At 38.9% G+C, this 19668-nt stretch overlaps 1 protein-coding gene across 1 annotated transcript; it reads left to right on the top strand.

The window, feature by feature from the left end:
* Nucleotides 1-4623: 4623 nt before the first annotated feature.
* On the top strand, nt 4624-19182 carry ZNF518A (zinc finger protein 518A). Its single transcript, XM_082268124.1, has 3 exons — nt 4624-4834; nt 14447-14505; nt 14755-19182. Exon 3 carries the CDS (start codon nt 14811-14813, stop codon nt 18963-18965), a length of 4155 nt encoding a protein of 1384 aa, XP_082124250.1. The 5' UTR covers nt 4624-4834; nt 14447-14505; nt 14755-14810; the 3' UTR covers nt 18966-19182.
* The last annotated feature ends 486 nt before the right edge of the window (nt 19183-19668 follow it).

Genomic DNA, 19668 nt, shown 5'->3' on the forward strand with positions numbered 1-19668 from the left:
ATGTGCTAGCCCTGACTGTCCCGGGGGTATGTTTATTGAAAAATGCTTTCTGTGCCCGGAACTCCGCTTTAAGCCTAGTACACACTAGTATTTTTTTTTTTTTTTTTTGTTCCCCCGCAAGCTGAATGAAAAAAAACTGACAGCTCAGGTTGAAGCCATTGTCCTAGCAATCCGATGTTAGTACAGCGATCTCCCCTGCAGTTTTATTGTGTTGTGACAGGGGGGTGTCCCCCCGCCACAACATTCGGTCAGCACTCTCTGCCATTGGCCGGCAGCTGGTCGGCAGACCCTTTTTTGGTTACTCCCCTCGACAAAAGCCAGCCGAATGGCCGGCTTTGGTCGGGCCAGCTGCGATGCACCTGGGCCGAATGCCGGACGGTTTCTAATGAACCGGCCGATGCTCCCCAACATTCGGTCTGTGTGTATGGGGCTTTATGGAAGTGTGACAATAGACAATTAGAAAATGTAGAATTCTGCATGCTGAGTGTAACCAGGCATAGTGAAACAAGCTGTATAAATGGGGATTCACTATTTATATCATCATAAATATTGAAGAGGAACTAAACCCTCCAGATTTTTAGGGCATATTTACACTTGCGATTGGGGGGGCATTAAAACCCCAAGGTTGAGCTTTGTTTTCACTGCCCCTCAACTGTTCCCCCTTTTTGCTTCAGAGGCAGTGGCTGGGGGTATACAATGTAGCAACTGTGATGCTTTGATTTGCAGCTGTAGCGCAAATAATATACCCTGTTTCACTCGATGGGTGGTACCGCCTGTCGAGCATAACCAATTAAGGTAAATGACAACCAACCCGCAACTGCGTACAATGAATTTGGTTGCAGCCTGGTTGTCTGGAGTTTGGGGGGCTAAAGCAGGCAGTGAGGAGGGGATTTAATTTTAACAGCACCTCCTTATTGCCTGTCTATTACTCTTTAAAGAGCGACCTGAATGTTGATCACTCTTCAATCAGCAAACCAGGTGTAAACAAGCTCTTACATCCATGGAGGCTGCCATATTTTCCTCTGTTTGATCTGCCGTTGCCATGGTGCTGTACATGTAATCAGTTATGACATCAACCATTTGATAGTTTGACAATCAGGTTGAGGGCACAATTAACTGTGATGGTTCTCATTCACGGAATTCTTTGAATGGTTAAATTATGACAGAAGATCAAACGGTATGGATTTGACTGTGATTTTGGAAACCATTAAATCTATAGGTTTAGTTCCGCTTTTTTGCATATTAGGTGTCTCTTCCACAATAGGGGTTAACTGATTAAATTGACATTGGACACTAACAGCGCCGTGGACTCATTTTTCTACTTTCAATGATTTATAGTGCTCATTACATGATATTTATCACTCTAAATTAAAAGTGTTGTTTAAAAACACCATTAAGAGTTAACTTAATGTCATTAACTTTATATTCTTTGTGAGGACGCAACTCTAGATTTTAGGAAGAGGTTGGAATCTCATAGAAAAGCTGCCAATGACTATTTTTATAGCCTATTCTATTGTGTAAGTGTATCCCACAGAAATTTAAATTTAGGGGTGATAATGAGATGTTAGATCTATGATGAGGTATAATTTGGGGATAACAGATTTAGAGGTGACTGATTTATTAAGGCATTTGTGGTACTGTAATAAAACCACTATAAGGTTAAATTATGAAAGATAAAGAGAGGTTATAGATTTAGGGGTGACAGATTATGTGTTTTAGATTTTAGGGGTGACTGATTATTGCTGATTTAGGGGGTAGATGAGGCTATTCATTTAGAGGTGACTGATTCATTTGGACTTGTCTGGAATTCTAATAAAACATCATAAAGTCATATTATGAGAGACGGTGACATATTGGGATTATATTGGGGGGTGATAAAGCAATAATTATAGATTTAGAGGTGACAGATGTGTTAAGTATATAGAGGTGACAGATTTTAAAGCATTGCTGATTTAGGGGGGTAGATGATAATATAGATTTTGGGGTGACAGATGAGACATTATATTGAGGGTGACGAATGAAAAAGCACTGGAAGATTTATAGGTGACAGATTAATTTGGGATTGTATGGTACTCCAATAAAACATCATAAAGTCAATGTATGGGTATAATTGGGGGGGGGGGGGGTATACCATGGTATAAATGGGGGGGCAGATGATGAAATGTTATAGATGATGAGTGATGAGGTTTTAGATTTAGAGGTGACAGATTAATTTGGGCTTGTGGGGTACTGTAATACAACAATCATGATGACAACTTATGAGAGATGGTGACATGTTATAAATTGAGATTGAAGGGGGGGGGAGTCAAATGACAAACGATCATAGATTTAGAGGTGAAAGGTTCCTTTGGGCTCTTGTCGTACCCTAATAAAACGTCATATAGTCAAGTTTTGGGCAATGGTGACATGTTATACCATCGATTACCTTCAAATCTATATATCTATAATGCTCCATCATCTGCCTCCCCCAATTTATGTTTAAATTGTAGGGGTGACAGATGGCAAAGCATTACATATTTAGGGGGTAGATGATGACGTTATAGATTTTGGGATGTTGAGGTGACAGATGAGGCGTTAGATTGAGGGTGACAGATGATGAAGCATTGGAAGATTTAAAGGTGACAGATTGATTTGGGCTTGTGGTGTTCTGTAATACAACATCATAATGTTGAATTATGAGAAATGGTGACGTTATAAATCTAGGGGGGGGGGGGGGGGTCAAATGACGAAGCATTATAGATTTAGAGGTGATGGGTGATGAGGTTTGAGATTTAGAGGTGACAGGTTCCCTTGGGCTTTTGTCGTACTCTAATAAAACATCATAAAGTCAAGTTATTGACATTTTTTTTTGGGGGGGGGGGGGGCACATGATAAATGCATTAAAGATTTTGAGGTGACAGGTGATGAGCTGTTAGATTTAGAAGTGACAGATTACTTTGGGCTTATGCGTTACCTAAAAAAAAAAAATCATAATGTAGAGTTATGATGAGTGACGATGATGTTATAAATTTGTAGGGGCAGATGATGAAGCATTATAGATTTTGGGGTGATGGGTGATGAGGTGTTAGATTTAGAGGTGATTAGGTTTTAGATTTAAAGGTAACGGCTGATGAGGTTTTATATTTAGAGGTGATGAGGTGACAGGTGATGCAATTTTAGATTTAGAGGTGACGGGTGATGCCGTTTTAGATTTAGAGGTGCCGGGTGATGAGGTTTTAGATTTAGAGGTGATGAGGTGACAGGTGATGCAATTTTAAGATTTAGAGGTGACGGGTGATGTGGTGTTAAAATTTAGAGGTGACGGGTGATGAGGTTTTAGATTTAGAGGTGATGCGTGATGAGGTTTTAGATTTAGAGGTGATGCGTGATGAGGTTTTAGATTTAGAGGTGATGAGGTGACAGGTGATGCAATTTAAGATTTAGAGGTGACGGGTGATGAGGTTTTATATTTAGAGGTGACGGGTGATGAGGGGACAGGTGATGCAGTTTTAGATTTAGAGGTGACCGTGATGTGGTGTAAAATCTATAGGTGATGAGGTTTTAGATTTAGAGGTGACGGGTGATTAGGTTTTAGATTTAGAGGTGACAGGTGATGTGGTGTAAAATCTATAGGTGATGAGGTGTTAAATTTAGAGGTGACAGGTGATTGGGTTTTAGATTTAGAGGTGACGGGTGATTAGGTTTAAGATTTAGAGGTGATGGGTAATGAGGTTTTAGATTTAGAGGTGACGGGTGATGAGGGGACAGGTGATGCAGTTTTAGATTTAGAGGTGACAGGTGATGTGGTGTAAAATCTATAGGTGATGAGGTGTTAAATTTAGAGGTGACGGGTGATTAGGTTTTAGATTTAGAGGTAACAGGTGATGAGGTTTTAGATTTAGAGGTGATGGGTGATGAGGGGACAGGTGATGTGGTGTAAAATCTATAGGTGATGAGGTGTTAAATTTATAGGTGACGGGTGATGAGGTTTTAGATTTAGAGGTGACAGATTGATTTGGGCGTATGTGTTACTTCATAATCATCACCCATCATAATGTTGAGGAACGAGTGACTGATAAGTTATAAATGGGGGGGGCTGATGATGAAGCATTATAGACTTTGAGGTGAAGGGTGATGAGGTGTTCTATTTAGGGGTGACAGATTGATTTGGGATTGTGTGTTACCTTTATTAAATATGACAATGCACTTTCCGTGATTTGAATCGCTCATTACCTCATTTTAATTACTTTTAATTAAAAGTGATCATTAAAAGCTCCATTAGGAGTCAACTGTTCATGTCATTTACTTCATAGTTATTGTGATGATGCAACTCTAGATTTGGGTAAAATAGATAAAAGTCAATGAAAATCTTCCAATAAATCTATTTTTTAGTTTATTTTTACTGTATAATTGTGTGTGGGAGAAATGTGTTTATTCATCAACAAAATGCCTCATGAGAGGTTCCCTCCTCCGCCATGTTCCGGGGCTCTTTGCATACACCAGATGTAGTACCTCATGACAAATAGTGCCGGCTCAGCAGCCTGTTTGCCATGAGAATTGGAGGAGAAATGCTGGAAATCGTGTGTTTGTGAGGCTGGCAGACACAGGGGGATATAATGCAGACATAGATTCGTGCGGGTGTGCGGGGTGATAAAAGCCGGGTGTAGAGCACTCATTGGTCTTCTATACAACAATGATTGTCGGGGAAGAGTTGGCGGCCTCACCACAGAGACAAGGTGGAGCGCAGATCACTCCGCCGTCTCTGCCTGGGAGTCCATTTTAGGTCTACCGAAACCAGGACAATCCCCGGATGTAACTATCATGGCCGCCAACGGTGACTCGGGCAGCGTATGAGGTAAGTTCGGGCGGGGGAGAACGATCCGGGGGGAGGACGGACGGAGCGGACAGGCACGGCTCGGTAATGGCGGCGGCGGCGGGGGGCGAAGTACAGGCGGGTGGAAAGTTCGGGTGACTTTGCGGGTCTGGGCGGGAGAAGAAGGGGAGGGGGGGGGCAGAGACGTGCGGGGGGAGGAAACGGTTGATCAGCGCCCGGGCAAAGTTACCGAAAGTTGGCAAAGTTGTGTGAGGGGGGAGGCGGGTAGAGGGGTCGGGGATGTGTGGAGGAGTCACATGAGGGGTCAGTGTCCATCCGCCGCTTCTCACATAACTGCCCCCCCCCCGAGCCGTGCACTCTGCCATACACTGTCCATGTGTCTGATCCTCACCCCATTCTACTATCACTACATGGGGGCTGCCTGCCTTCATCATCATTCACACACAACACTGCCAGCAACGTACATTCATTCTTCTCATCATCATCACTATACATTCCACCCTGTCTATTCATTCTACTATATAATCACATCTATACAGGGAGAGACCCCAATATACAGAGCCAGGAGCTCACCCCCCCCCCCCCCCAAATATATATAGATCAGTGGATCACCCCCCCCAATATATATAGATCAATGGCTCACCCCCCCCAATATATATAATATAGATCAATGGCTCACCCCCCCAATACATATAGAGCAATGGCTCACCCCCCCCAATATCTATATATATATATATATATATATATATATATATATATATATATAGCAATGGTTCACCCCCCAATATAAAAAGAGCAATGGGTCACCCCCCCCCACCATATGACATGAAGCATTATTATGGGGTGACACATGACAAAGTGTTATAAGGGGGTGAGATGTTAAATTTAGGGGTGACAAATGTCATGTTGTAGATTTAGGGGTTACAGATATGTTGTAGATTTTAGAGGTGACAGACATGGATGGGTTTTAGGGGTGACAGATGACATTTCATAGATTGAGGGGATGACAGATTATAAAGTGTCAAAAATTTGGGGTTGACAGGTGATGACCTTTTTATAGACTTATGGGTAAGCTGATGTTTCAAAGATTCAGGGGTGACCAATGACGATTGTTCATAGATTTAGGAGTGAAAGTTGATGACCTTTTTAATTTTTTATAGATTTAAGGGTGACAGATGATGCGTCATAGATTTATAGGTGACAGATGTGACCTTTTATAGATTTAGGGGTGACAGGTGACATGTATGGGGTAACATGTTTCATAAATTCAGGGATGACATTTCATAGATTTAGGGGTGACAGATATGTCCAATTTGGAGGTGACCTTTATTTAAGGTTTTGCTGTATTGTCAAACATTGTAACGTTGAGTTATGAAAGATGATGGGTCATGGATGTAGGGGGTGACGTGTCATGGATGTAGGGGTGATGGGTGACATGTCATGGATGTTGGGGTGACGTGTCATGGATGTTGGGGTGACGTGTCATGGATGTTGGGGTGACGGGTGACGGGTCATGGATGTAGGGGTGACGGGTGACACGTCATGGATGTAGGGGTGATGGGTGACGGGTCATGGATGTAGGGGTGACGGGTGACATGTCATGGATGTAGGGGGTGACGGGTCATGGATGTAGGGGGTGACGGGTCATGGATGTAGGGGGTGACGGGTCATGGATGTAGGGGGTGACGGGTCATGGATGTAGGGGGTGACGGGTCATGGATGTAGGGGGTGACGGGTCATGGATGTAGGGGGTGACGGGTGACGTGTTATGGATGTTGGGGTGACATGTCGTGGGTGTAGGGGGTGACGTGTCATGGGTGTAGGGGGTGACGTGTGACATGTCATGGATGTAGGGGGTGACGTGTCATGGATATAGGGATGTAGGGGGTGACGTGTCATGGATGTAGGGGGTGACGTGTCATGGATGTTGGGGTGACGTGTCATGGATATAGGGATGTAAGGGGTGACGTGTCATGGATGTTGGGGTGACGTGTCATGGATGTAGGGGGGGACGTGTCATGGATATAGGGATGTAGGGGGGTGACGTGTCATGGATGTAGGGGGGGACGTGTCATGGATATAGGGATGTAGGGGGGTGACGTGTCATGGATGTAGGGGGGGACGTGTCATGGATGTAGGGGTGACCTATTTTTTTTTTTTTTTTTTGAGGTTTTATATGACCTATGATGCATTCTAGATTTATGGGTGACAGTAGACAGCATGTGTTTGGGGGCAGATAAAGCATTACAAATTGGGGGGACAGATGGGGTAATACAGATTGGAGGGGGGACAGATGGGGTAATACAGATTGGAGGGGGACAGATGATGAAGGGTTATAGATGAGGGGTTAGATTTAGGAGTGACAGCTGACCTGTTTATACATTTAAGAAATGACAAATTTAGGCTTGTGTGGTGCTGTAATAAAAACATCATAAGGTTGCGTTATGACCCAGTATAGATTTTGGGGTGACAGATGTGTGTGTGTGTGGGGGGGGGGGGGGTAGGCAGGTGAAGTGTTACAGCTGGGGGGGGGGGAGATGAAGTGTATGATAATGAGACGCATAATCAATTTAGAAATGATAAAACATTAGAATTGGAGGGGACCTGTGTGATACTGTAGTAAAACCATCACAAGGTCAAAATTCTGTCTGATAATGAAACATTATATATTTAGGAGGGGTGACGGATGGCAAGCGTTATAGATTTGGAGATGACAGGTGCGCATTGTTTAGGGCTGACATGACTAAGCATTAGTGATTTAGGGGGGGGGGGCAGAGGACACTATAGATTTAAGGGTGACATATAACAAAGCATCAGAAGACTTAGAAGTGAGAGTGGTGAGGTTTTAGATTTAGAGGTGACCGTTTAATTTGGGCTTGTGGGGTACTGTAATAAAACATCACAATGTTGAGCAGTGATGGGGCAATAAAGCATTATAGATATAGGGGTGACAGTTGACAAGATGGGGGTGACAGTGTTAGATTTAGAAATGACAAAGTGTTATAGACTTAGAATTGACAGTTGATAAATTGTTACTATTTTTTATTTTGGGGTTCAATTATTTGTCGTCTTAAACACACATTTAGATAAAAAAGAAAAAAACAAATACCTATTGGTGAGTAAAATATTTTTGCACTGATTACTGTCTAGAATATTAAAACAATTTTTATTATATATTTTTTCCACTAAAATGTTCCATTAGGAAGCTTAAAAAATCTAACCTTAATAAAAAAAAAAAAAATAGAATCCTCCCCTTTTCTGTAACAGGGAGGATAGCCCTCCCCTTTTTCTGTAACAGGATTTTAGTTGACAGTCACACTAAACTCCGCCCACTAATTTTTAGTTTTTGGGTTGTACAACAAATAAAGTGTCATGTTGTTCAGTTGATAGATGATGAAACACTAAGGGTTGTCAGATGACAAAGCCTCATAAATCCAGGGGAGCAGATGATAAAGAATTAGAGGTTTAGGGGGGAGACAGACAAAGCCTCATAAATCTAGGGGAGCAGATGATAAAGAATCTATTAGGGGTGACAGATGACAAAGCATTTTAGCTTAAAGAGGGTGTGAAGTAGGAAAAGCATTCTAGATTTAAAGGTACATTTAGGAGTGACGAATGATGACATATTTAGAAATGACAATGCATTAGATTTGACAGGTTAATTAATTTGGGTTTGTGTGGTACTATAATAGCACATCATAATGTTGAGTTATGACACATGATAGTGTTATAGATTGGGGGAGGTGACGGTGGTCAGAGCATTCGATCGGTAAAGGTTTAGGGTGAGATTTGATAAAGTGATGTCATCTTTTCTCTAATGGTTACATTATTTGGCTTAATAAATACCTTCAAAATTAAAGGACTGGTAAATTATAAACCAGCTAGCACAGATTTTTTTTTTTTTTTTTTTGAACATGCATCAGAAAATGTTTTTATGGTGAACAAAGGTCAACTGACTGTACATGGCCATGACTATAGATATTCTGCTCCCCAGTACAAATGGAATTGTCAATTGGTGATCAAAATGATCTTATAAAACCCCCAAATTGATTATTTTCTTTTCTAATAATTGAGGGGAAGTTTAACAAGAATTGTCTGCTTGTGTAGGATGCCATTGAAAGTTTTTAAATTAAGGTGTAAAAATAAATGATATGGAGTTTGGGGTGATGGTTTATAAAGTGCTGTGGATTTAGGGGGACTCAGAACATATAGTTATAGACTTGGGGGTGATAGATGATGAACCTTCTATATTAAGGTAGTGATGGATGATGATAAAGTTTTATGGAAATGACAAAAAACAACTCACTTTTGGTTTAGGGGTAAAATAAAAATCAAATTGTAATTCAGGGTAGATAGAGAGCTAATTGTTCTAGATTTAGGGGTGAGGAATGACTGTGGTTTTAGCTCTGGGGTGATGGATGATGACCCTCTTGATTTCAGGGTATGAGAGAGGTTTTGAAATGTGTTCTTGTATTGGGGAGCAGACTATCCATCGCTCTGTAGGTTCAGTTACAGTAGAAGATGCAGTTGGTTGAACAGTACTCGGGTTGACAGTAGAAACAAAAATAAGATCACACGCTGCATGTTTCCTGAATGCTGCTGTTTAGTTTTCACTGTAAACTGGGATTGGTTTACAAATGGAGTGAAACGTTCACTTTCTAAGGTATTTCCACCCCCCCCCCCTACGCTCAGTGAATGTGGTGAAATGTCAGTTTGCAAGGAAACCAAATCAAATGGGGGGGGGGGGGGGATGATTTTAGCTTGCACGTGATTGGATGATTAAAGTCAGCTGAGCTTCACCACATTTACCAAGCTAAGGGAGATTTCCCCCTAAGTAAACAACCTAAACTCTATTGTAAATCTGCCCCAACCTAAACTCTATTGTAAATCTGCCCCAACCTAAACTCTATTGTAAATCTGCCCCAACCTAAACTCTATTGTAAATCTGCCCCAACCTAAACTCTATTGTAAATCTGCCCCAACCTAAACTCTATTGTAAATCTGCCCCAACTGAAACTCTATTGTAAATCAGCCCCAGTGTCTGCGTCGGACCTAGCTGTGCGCCCACATGATTAAGCTCATAAAAAATCCATCTTCTATGGTACGATTTTAATATGCTTTGAAAAAATGATGGTGTACTTTGTGTCAGTTAATGGTCCATGGCCAAAGTTGCCTTCTCATGTCATAGTAAATGAATTGGTAATCCCTAATTTCTGTGTCTTGTGTTGATGGCATTTAGGACTCAAGGCATTTACCAGATGCCCGTTGCCAGACAACCTTCTGTCCCTTTTAGGTTTTGGAGGTGATAAGTAATGCTGTCAACAGTGCAGTGTTTAGTGTGATTTGCTATTCACTCCTTAATAGAACATAAGATGTAAGAGACATGGGTTTTGTAACATTGCAGTTGTGTTATACACTTGACACAGAAAGCACCATATTGTTATCTTAAGTTTATTGCACTTTTTTTTTTTTTATTAAGTGCATTAGAAGTTTTAATACATTTTTAATGCACATTATAAAAAGTATTCCAATTTAATAAAGTGCATTAGAATTATTAAGTGCATTGGGATTTTTGGAGATGATTGACAAGCAAATGTTGAAGTGGAAAATGCATAATGTCAAAGGAACTGTATGTGCAGCAGTGAAACGTGTAATCTGCATGCCGGTTTTTGAATGCTGTCCATGAAAGATCTATTCTATCCACTTATCTCACACAATTGGTTACATAGTATCAACAGGGCTCATGCATTGGGTATGTAGATGGTATATTTATACTTTATATTTCTGGAAAGGACATTACAACTTTACTCATTGGGCTTGGTTTGCTAAAGGCAAATAGGCTGTTCACTTTGCAGGGGAGTTTTGCCCAAAGCTTGGTGAATGTGGTGAAATTTCAGTTTGCAAAAGAATAACCCGTCACATGCAAGGATAATAAAAAATAGCACTTTTGGGTGGTAAAAGTCAGCAGAGGTTCGCCAAGCCCAAGATTCTGGGTAAAGTTCCTGTGAAAATTTAACAGCCTTTTCTTTAGTAAATCATGCTTTTTCATTTATTGAGTCAGTTGATTTACCAAAGAAGTAGAGCATGTTGTAAGGGAATTTTGCACTTTAACCCCAAGAATTTTACTTGCACATTATTGGATGATGGAAGACCGCAGAGCTCACCTCATTCACTAAGCTCCATGAAAACTCCTTTGCAATGTAATCATGCTCTTTTCCTTTAATAAATAAACCTTACAGTAGTAAGTTCCATTTAGACAGGCTGATTTACTGACTGATTTGAGAATGCTCACACAATAAAATGTGTGTTCAATTCAACTATCAAGACTTTCTTTTTACATGATTGATTGATTGAATTTATGAAGTGAATATTCACACATTTCACTGTGTGAACCCTTCGCATATCCTTTGTAAATCTACCTCGCAGTGCGCCTTTTGCCAGACCACAGTCTGTACGCCATGTGGTTGAAAAACGGTGTTCATTTTGCATGTGAAGTGCAACTGGGTTTGATTTACTAAAATTGAAGCACTTAAATCTGGTGCATCTGTGAATGGTAGCCAATCCACTTCTAACTTCAGCTTGTTCAATTAAGCTATGACAATAAAACTTGAAAGCTGATTGGTTTCTATGAAGAGCTGCACCAGATTTTGCTCTCTCCAGTCTTAGTAAACCAACACCTCTGTTTCCTATACTAAACGACACCGCTTAATCTTAATGCGCAAAAGTAATCAATTCCTTCCACCTGAAGTTAAATGTACACATGTCTGCGTTAAAGTCGCCATGCTCAGTGCAGTCATTAATGTGAACAATCTGTTTACAGAGCTGCACCAGGCATCCCCTCTTGGCTTCTGTGAGCTATGATGGGGATATGAAAAATGTCCCACCATGCACCATGGGCTTCAGAGGAATCACAGATATTTCATGGTGGTTGACGGCAGAGATTTCTCCCAGTGGAAATTATGTGTGAAATGTATTTTTTTTTGCAAATCGTATCAAAGGAAATGTTTTATGTGCATTTACCTTTTTTTCTTTTAAATCTGTTTTTATTATTTTACTTGATAGCTTTCCTTTAAGGTACATTATTTTTGTCAGTTTTACTCTTTTTTTAATTGAGATATAAACAATAGAAAAAAATGGTCATTTTTTGTAACTTTGTATTGGCAACCTGTGACTGACTCGCCTTATTTTCAGAGGGCTTCTTATCTACCAAATCAGAATATAAATATAGAAAAGAAGAACCGTATTAGATAGAGATTTTAGGTTCTCTGTGGCTTTATGAATGCAAAAATACTCAATACTTTTATTTTCCCCAAAAATGTTTTTAATATGACTCATTGGTGTTTCTGTTCATTAGTGGTAGTTGGAACAGTCGGTGTTTAGAAGTCTTCATGATCCTTCTATTTTTTTTTTGTATACAAAAGCAGGGTACTTGAATAACTACTAATGTCTCTTACTATTATTCTTTATTTATATGAGATCATGAAATGCCTGTTCCAGGAGACATAAATCTTGTTGATGTGTTGGAGTAAATCAGGGAAGAGTATTTAGCATGCACACAATTTTTCCAGCCCACTTTGATATTGTAGCAGCTGTACAGCTCTTTCTGTAATTGTAGAACTAATGTATATAATTAGACATTACGCCATACTTCTATCGCAGTAAAGCATGCTTCTAACCTGATCCCATTTTACAGAATTTTGGATCAACATCCAGAATATTGTGTTTTTCATGGAGCCAACTGATTCTTTTTTTACATTTGAAATGCTGTATATTTTCATGGCCTGTTTTGAGTTCACAATATAAGGGAAAAAAAAAAAGATTTTGAAGTGAATGTTGCTTTTCAGTATTGTCGTTCTCCCCCTAGTGGCTTCCTGTATATCAGACAAGGGTAGTTATAGCTGCTTATATTAAACCAAGAGCACCCAGACAGTGTCTTGTTTTTATCTCATCAGCCAGAGTTATTAGACTTGCATTGAATTGCAAGAATTTCTAAACTGCAGTAACTTTGTGGTTATGCTAAGTAGTTCCAATGTGAAAAAAATGGCTGCCACATCTACACGTCATTTAAAAACCAGCAAAAGAAACCAGGTTTAATTATTACACTTTTGAAAGGTCACTTAGCATAAGCGGATTACGTTCACATATACAGCTAAAATTGATAAGTCTTTTATCTTTAATATTAACATTATATAGGCTTGTATTCAGTTTCACAAATCTTACTGATTGTACGTTCAGTTATTAACCCCTAAGCAATATAGGGAGAAGCTAAGCTTTGCTAAGTTATTAGTTCTGTATATCACAAGCCTGAAACTTGTTCTAATTACCAGTAAATGGAAATGTAGACCTGATTATAAAGGGCAATGTTTATAATTATTAGGACCATACAACATTACAACAGTAGTTTATCTGCAATTAATAACATTTTTGTTGCCAAGTTAGAACTTCATAAAACAAGGCAGGACCATGACATAGATATATATTTATTTATTTTTTAACTTTTTAATAATTTAATTATTATTGTCGGTCAGTAGCTTTAGGAAGTTGCTTATTGCTTTTAAGTTACTTTTGGTTCTAGTTAGTCTTAAGATATGGAAGCTGTTTGTCAGTTTGCATTAAGCTGGTAAGTTGTGAATTATTAAGTATTCACTAAAAAATAAGTTACAGGCCTTAAAGCCTTATGTGACGTGAAATCTTGTTGTGTTACCTGGAAATTCCAGTCAGTAATGCTAAACCATAAACAGAGGGTGGGGACATATTGTTTATAATAGCTGCTTTTGAAGCACAGACCTATTTATCATTCGCAAGTTTTGTAGCATTTAGTACTCAGTGATGCATTGATGTTTACTGGACTTAGTTGGCTAATAGTTTTGCATTAAACCAAGTGTTGAAGACCAGTAGAAAATGCAAATCTATTTCTTTGTTTTTTTTCATGGTGCAATTTTATTTACTGACATTGGAAGAATGGAAGTGATTTACTAGTAGTAATAAAATTCTTTCTTGAAATACAAAAATATATATATATATTTTTTCTTTTAATGAAAAGGATGAGCTTGGGTGATTATTATTACAAGGATAGTTTTGTAATGAATGTTAATGTGTTTCCTTGCCATAGTTTTGCTGTATTTCTATTTCAATATGCTCAAATGCTTTGTATTTCTTTTCACACCTAATCTAAAATATAAATCGAACATAAACAAGTTAATTCAAAATGGGTATTTGTCTTTTTTTTTTTATATACTTGTAGTTTGTGCCGAGACTGATGTTAATGCATATTCAACTAGAGTAAGATTGCATCAGAAAGTCTTTTAGCAGATCTCCAGTTGCATGATTTGGGAGGAATGTACATAAATGCCTTCTTGTTAAACCAGGAATATATGCTCTGTGCATTAACGCTTATTTTCTTAAGAAAAGCCTAAATAATGGAGAAAGCTCTGCAGCTTTAAACATTATAAAGATTGTTTTTTCTTTTTTTTTTTCTTGGCTGTACATGAGAAAAACCTTTTACAGGCCGTGATATGTTCACTTGATTTTCCATGTACATTACAACCTAGCCACTTAATCTTTTTTTTTTTTTTGTTTAAGTTTTGCTTTAGTTTTGATGGATAATGGTTTTTAATCTATTTTTATGTTTAGGTTCACAAATACATGATTGGAAGAGTAACTGAAGATCAAAGAAGCAAAAAATGTACAAGGTAGGTTAAGATATAAAACGATATAACTTTAAAAATATATTTTTTATCTAAATTTTGTTTTTTCGAATTAAATTATTTTAAATGATGTGTCTTCTAATGTGTTTTGGGTGCAGACATTTAAATATGAGTTTCCATTGTTTCACTTACTTATAATTTTGAATATCTGTGTTTTTGTTTTTGTTTTTTTTTTTTTTAATTTCCACCATTGTGTTTAGGTTTACAATATCCATTTTCATTATATTTTCATAGGTAAATGCCGGTCACAGATTTAATTGACCTTAATCCACAATTTCTCATCGAAATTAATGATGCGTTCACCAAGTAAAGACTTTTTTATGGATGCAGAAGAATCTACATCTGCAAAAGATGGCTTATGGGATTATGGTGGAAATGCTTTTGTCACCAGCCAACCAAACACAGACTCATCGTTTTCCATAAATGAAAAGGTTTTACATGGACTTGAGGCAAACCCTGTTCAATCTGTAAACCAAGCAGGAGAAGGTATTAGCCTAAATGACACAGCTGAAATAACTTCCAAGTCACCATGTAAGAAACAAACCGCAAGGAAATCAGTGGGCAGGGGAAGCCTTAATAATCATGGAAATTCAGAAGAGCAGAATGCAGAAATCAAGCTTGAACCAAACTTGGATGACGATTCTGCCAATATAGCAGCAAAGGTACTTCACTTTTTCTGTCAAAAATGCAAAAATGGCATTCGATACAGCCCCAACGATCTTCAAAAACACTTTCTAATATGTCACAATGGAGAATTACCCCTCTATCCCTGTGAAATGTGTAACTTCTCTGCTAGTGATTTTCAGGAGTTTAAACAACACCGAAAAACCCATAGGAGTGCGCTAGTTAAATGTGAGATCTGTAACAATGACTATTTATATACCTTATTGGGCTTAACAAAGCATTTCTCAGTTGCGCACTGTGTCAATGGCCACTTCAGCTGCTCAAAGTGCAGATTTACCACCAGAGACGTTGGGACCTTTGTTCAGCACATTCATAGGCACAATGGAATTGAATATGCTTGTCAAAAGTGCAACCATATTAGCTACTCAAAAGCGGAGTTCCAGAGACATCTTCAGGGACACAGTACCATGATGCCGTTTAGCTGCCAGTACTGCAACTACAGTGCAATGCGAAAGGATTTTATTGTGAAACACATATTGGCCAAGCATGCAGAGCATGTTCACACTAGAGATGAACATATTGTAGACAGTGCTAACACGCAAATGGCACAAGCAAATGCTGGACTGAAGCTTGCTTTAAAAAAAGGCCCAACGGATATTCAAGATAAATCATCATGGAGACAAGACGGAACAGAAAAATCCGGAGAAAGTATTGAAAGGTCTAATAGTTTGCAGTTTAAATCACCAGATAAAGACCAGGGTGTGAAAGACATTTGGGTTAATATTAACTCTGAACAGCCTTTAAATGATGCAACTTCACCTGTAACCACAATAAATTGCAACAAAGAGGATTCAAATACACAAGGTAGTTTGGGACTCTTACAAAATGTAGTTCACGGGCCAACTGTGCTAATGGTAAAAAACAATAAAATCACTGTTCCAGCAAATTACAGTGCAACTTTTGTGGGTTACAAAATGGTTAACGGAAAGCAAAACCTGGTTATTAAGTTATTGCCTTCCAATAAGCAGCCCACCAGTACTTCACAGCCATCACCTCAATCATCAAATAGCTTGCCTCGTTTTTCTCACAGCACTAACCATGGATCATATGGAGCACCAAATAATAATGCAGAGAATCGTTTGACTCCATCATTTAAACCTACTTCAATGCAGAACTCAGCACCTGGGACTCCAGTGGAGAAACAGTCTACATCTGTGGCGGCTACAACAGCAGCACTTGGTTCACTCATTGCAAGAAAAAATGAATCTGTTTCCAGGTTGGGAACCATAAGCAGACCACCCTCTTTTGAAACCCCACACAAAAATGTGCCCAGCTTTAATTCACCAACATCCTCAGCATCAGCTGTAGGCAGGAAGATCAAAGAAGAACCCGAGGAATACAATATTAATGAACACCAGTTTTTTGACAATGACCATAACTATGAAACTGCTAAGGATCAAATGCATTCTTCTACTTCTGGGTCAAGTCGATACATTGATCCAACTACTGGATTTGTATATAAACCTCAACATAGCAATGAAAGCAGTGGAGTGACATCTGCCTCATCCATGTATTCTAAGGACCTAAACAGTTCACTTTTACATTCATCCACCGCAAGTGGTCTTGGGAATTTCTCTTATTCTGCCTTTCCAAATAAAAATGCCTTTGGAATGAGAGGTGTCCAATTTAATGACCGATTCCCAAGACCGGCAGAAATGAACAAAAGTAATCCACTCTTCATGCCAAGGATTACCTCTGTATTTTCTTTACAAAGCCGAATGCCTGATCCAAAACCTTTTCCAAAAAATACTTACTTGCATAACATACTGCAAGATAACAAAAGAGTAAATGACAAAGTCTGCTTAACAAAAACATCAGGCCCACTTACTAATGCATCTGCTTTTGCAAAGCATACATTGTCCAGCCCTGTTCAAAGATTTGATAGTCGTATACCTAATGGTAATGTTCCATCAGCTGTGTTCTTGAAGCAAGAACCCGATTCTTCAGGATCTGGCATTAAAGCGTCTTTTCCCACGAGAGTAAGTGAGCTCATAAAAACACATTCTGATTCAATAGTTAACCAACAGCTGACAAAAGACAGAATTGGCACTATAACAAAACCTGGATCGTCTGCTTTTCATTTGCTTCGTTCACCACAAGTCTCTGGTATGCCACAGGGCAATACTGTTCTTTATCCATCTGGTGCTAACAGGTTTACTCTGCCGGTTTTACCTAATAATCAGCCTGGTATAAGAATGATAACATCCCAGACAAGGGCTCCTAATACAGCAACATTCGCCAATCCCAATCGAGTTAATGCACCTGTTATGCTGAATACAAAACCTGGCATGGTATTAACAATTGCCAATGGACCATTTGGTACCATAAGAAATGTGAATAATGGCAGCTCCCAGGTAATGGGTACAGTGAACACTATAGGAAAAATGGCACTTCCTAGATTACAGCGCCCTCCTGTACCTCATATTTTAAAGCCAGACTTTGGTACCTCTGCAAATAATCTTTCAACCAATATCCTTTCTGGTTCTTCTGTAGGAAGCAAACTTCCAATTAACCTGAATGTTCTCCAATATTGTGTCAACTCAGATGGGTCAAGAGGAACAATTGGAAGTATGGATAGTAATAAGCAACAACAAGCCATGCAAAAGCAGCCATTGTATGCCCTTTTGCCTGATGGAAAGCAAGCGGTCCTGCTAAACTATGTTTTGCCAAATAGTACTTCAACTGCAAATACTCAGAAAACTGTCCAGGTGAACCAGGTTAGCCGGGCACTCGTACCAAAGAAACCAGAGGAGGTTCAGCATGCCACTTTATTGGGAAATGGTGATCAGATGAAGACCATGTCAGCATCTTCGGTTAAAGAGGAGGATAGTAGTGCATTTGATGGCTATGGTGGAAAGATGCCTGCAGGTGTAGTCAGCAGTGCAGTTTGTTTGCAGAGTAAGCCAGCTCAACGAAAACAATGTTTAAGGTCCAACTCTAGTTCTGCTTCAGTAGAAGAACATTTGTCTCCTGAAAGTGATGACAAAACAGCCTCTCAATCTTCAAAGGTGCCTAAATCAAAAGTCAAGCAAAATAATTTGAATACATCAAATTCTAAAAATAGGTCTTGCAAAAGAAAAGCATCAGATTCAAGCAGTTATGAAGCGGACTATGAATTTAAAACGAAAAAGAGAGTAATCGATTACATGCAGGAGGTCCCACGAAAGCAAATGTTGCACAGAAAGTGCAAGGCAAAATCATACACAAGTGAAGTAGGAACTCCTCCAGAAATGCCTTCACCAATGCCAACACCACCACCATCACCATCTCCACCCCCACTAGAACTTACGAAGGATGTAGTAAGGACACTAAGATTGTTTCCTGTCAACGCTAATCAACCTGTAAAGTATCCCCGAAGGGATCAACCTGTTGTTGTGTTAAACCATCCAGATGCTGATATTCCTGAAGTTATCAGCATCATGAGAACCATCTCAAAGTTTAATGCTCATGTTCTAAAGGTGTCATTGTCTAAAAGAACACTTGAAGCCCTTTTAGAGTCAGGGCTACTGTGTTCAAGTGATGGGAGGCGTAACCGCCGCTCAAAGCCTGTGAGCCCTGTAAAAGAGCGATTTGTCCTTAAACTAACCTTAAAGAAAACTAGCAAAAACAATTACAAAATTGTGAAAAATACACCTACTGACAGGCAGGCTAAATTTAACTGCTGGTTTTGTGGTCGGGTTTTTGACAATCAGGATGAGTGGGTAGGGCACGGCCAAAGACATCTCATGGAAGCTACAAAAGATTGGAACACGTTGTTTTAACTGTTTGACTCTAAAGAGTTTTACTTGTTGCTTGTAAGATTGCTGTTCATATTTTCCTGTTTCTTACCAGCATTATGTTCAAAGTGTTTCTTCTTCACAATTTTTTTCAACTACAATCCAGTCCAGTATTTTGACATAAAGACTTATGCTATTACTATTTGGCTTTTCATCCATACCTTTTTACTTTTTGTAATTTTTCTTATGGACTATAATGTTAACTTTGCGAGTATTCTAAAATTATCACTTTTTTTTTTTTTTTTTCCAATTTTATTCTTTTCTTTTTTTTCGTGTTTAAATTACTGGAAGTTATATGGGGAATTAAGTAATTAAAAAAATCCATCAGTGCAAGGTTTGTTGAACTACAGTGAAAGAATTGTTTACAAAGCCATGTATAATTGTGTGAATTCTGCAGTTGTTAATTATACAGGTGTGTACTTTGTATATTCTTACAGCAATGACTCAGACTTAATGTACACTTCGTTTTCAATTGCCAGAAAAATGTATAATAGTACTACCTGGTCAGAAAACCTTGAAAAAAAAACACCTACTTTTTCATCTGTCTAAATTTTTATACGAAACTTCGTAAAACACCGTTAACTTTTTTTTGTCAAATGTAAATAATAATAAAAAAAAGCATGATTGCCAAGACGTTGAGATGCTTACATTGCTAATTTTGATGGAAATTAAAAGTGAATAATTGTGA

Source organism: Pelophylax lessonae (assembly GCF_965119305.1).
Source record: "Pelophylax lessonae genome assembly, chromosome: 9".
Classification (NCBI taxonomy): Eukaryota; Metazoa; Chordata; class Amphibia; order Anura; family Ranidae; genus Pelophylax; species Pelophylax lessonae.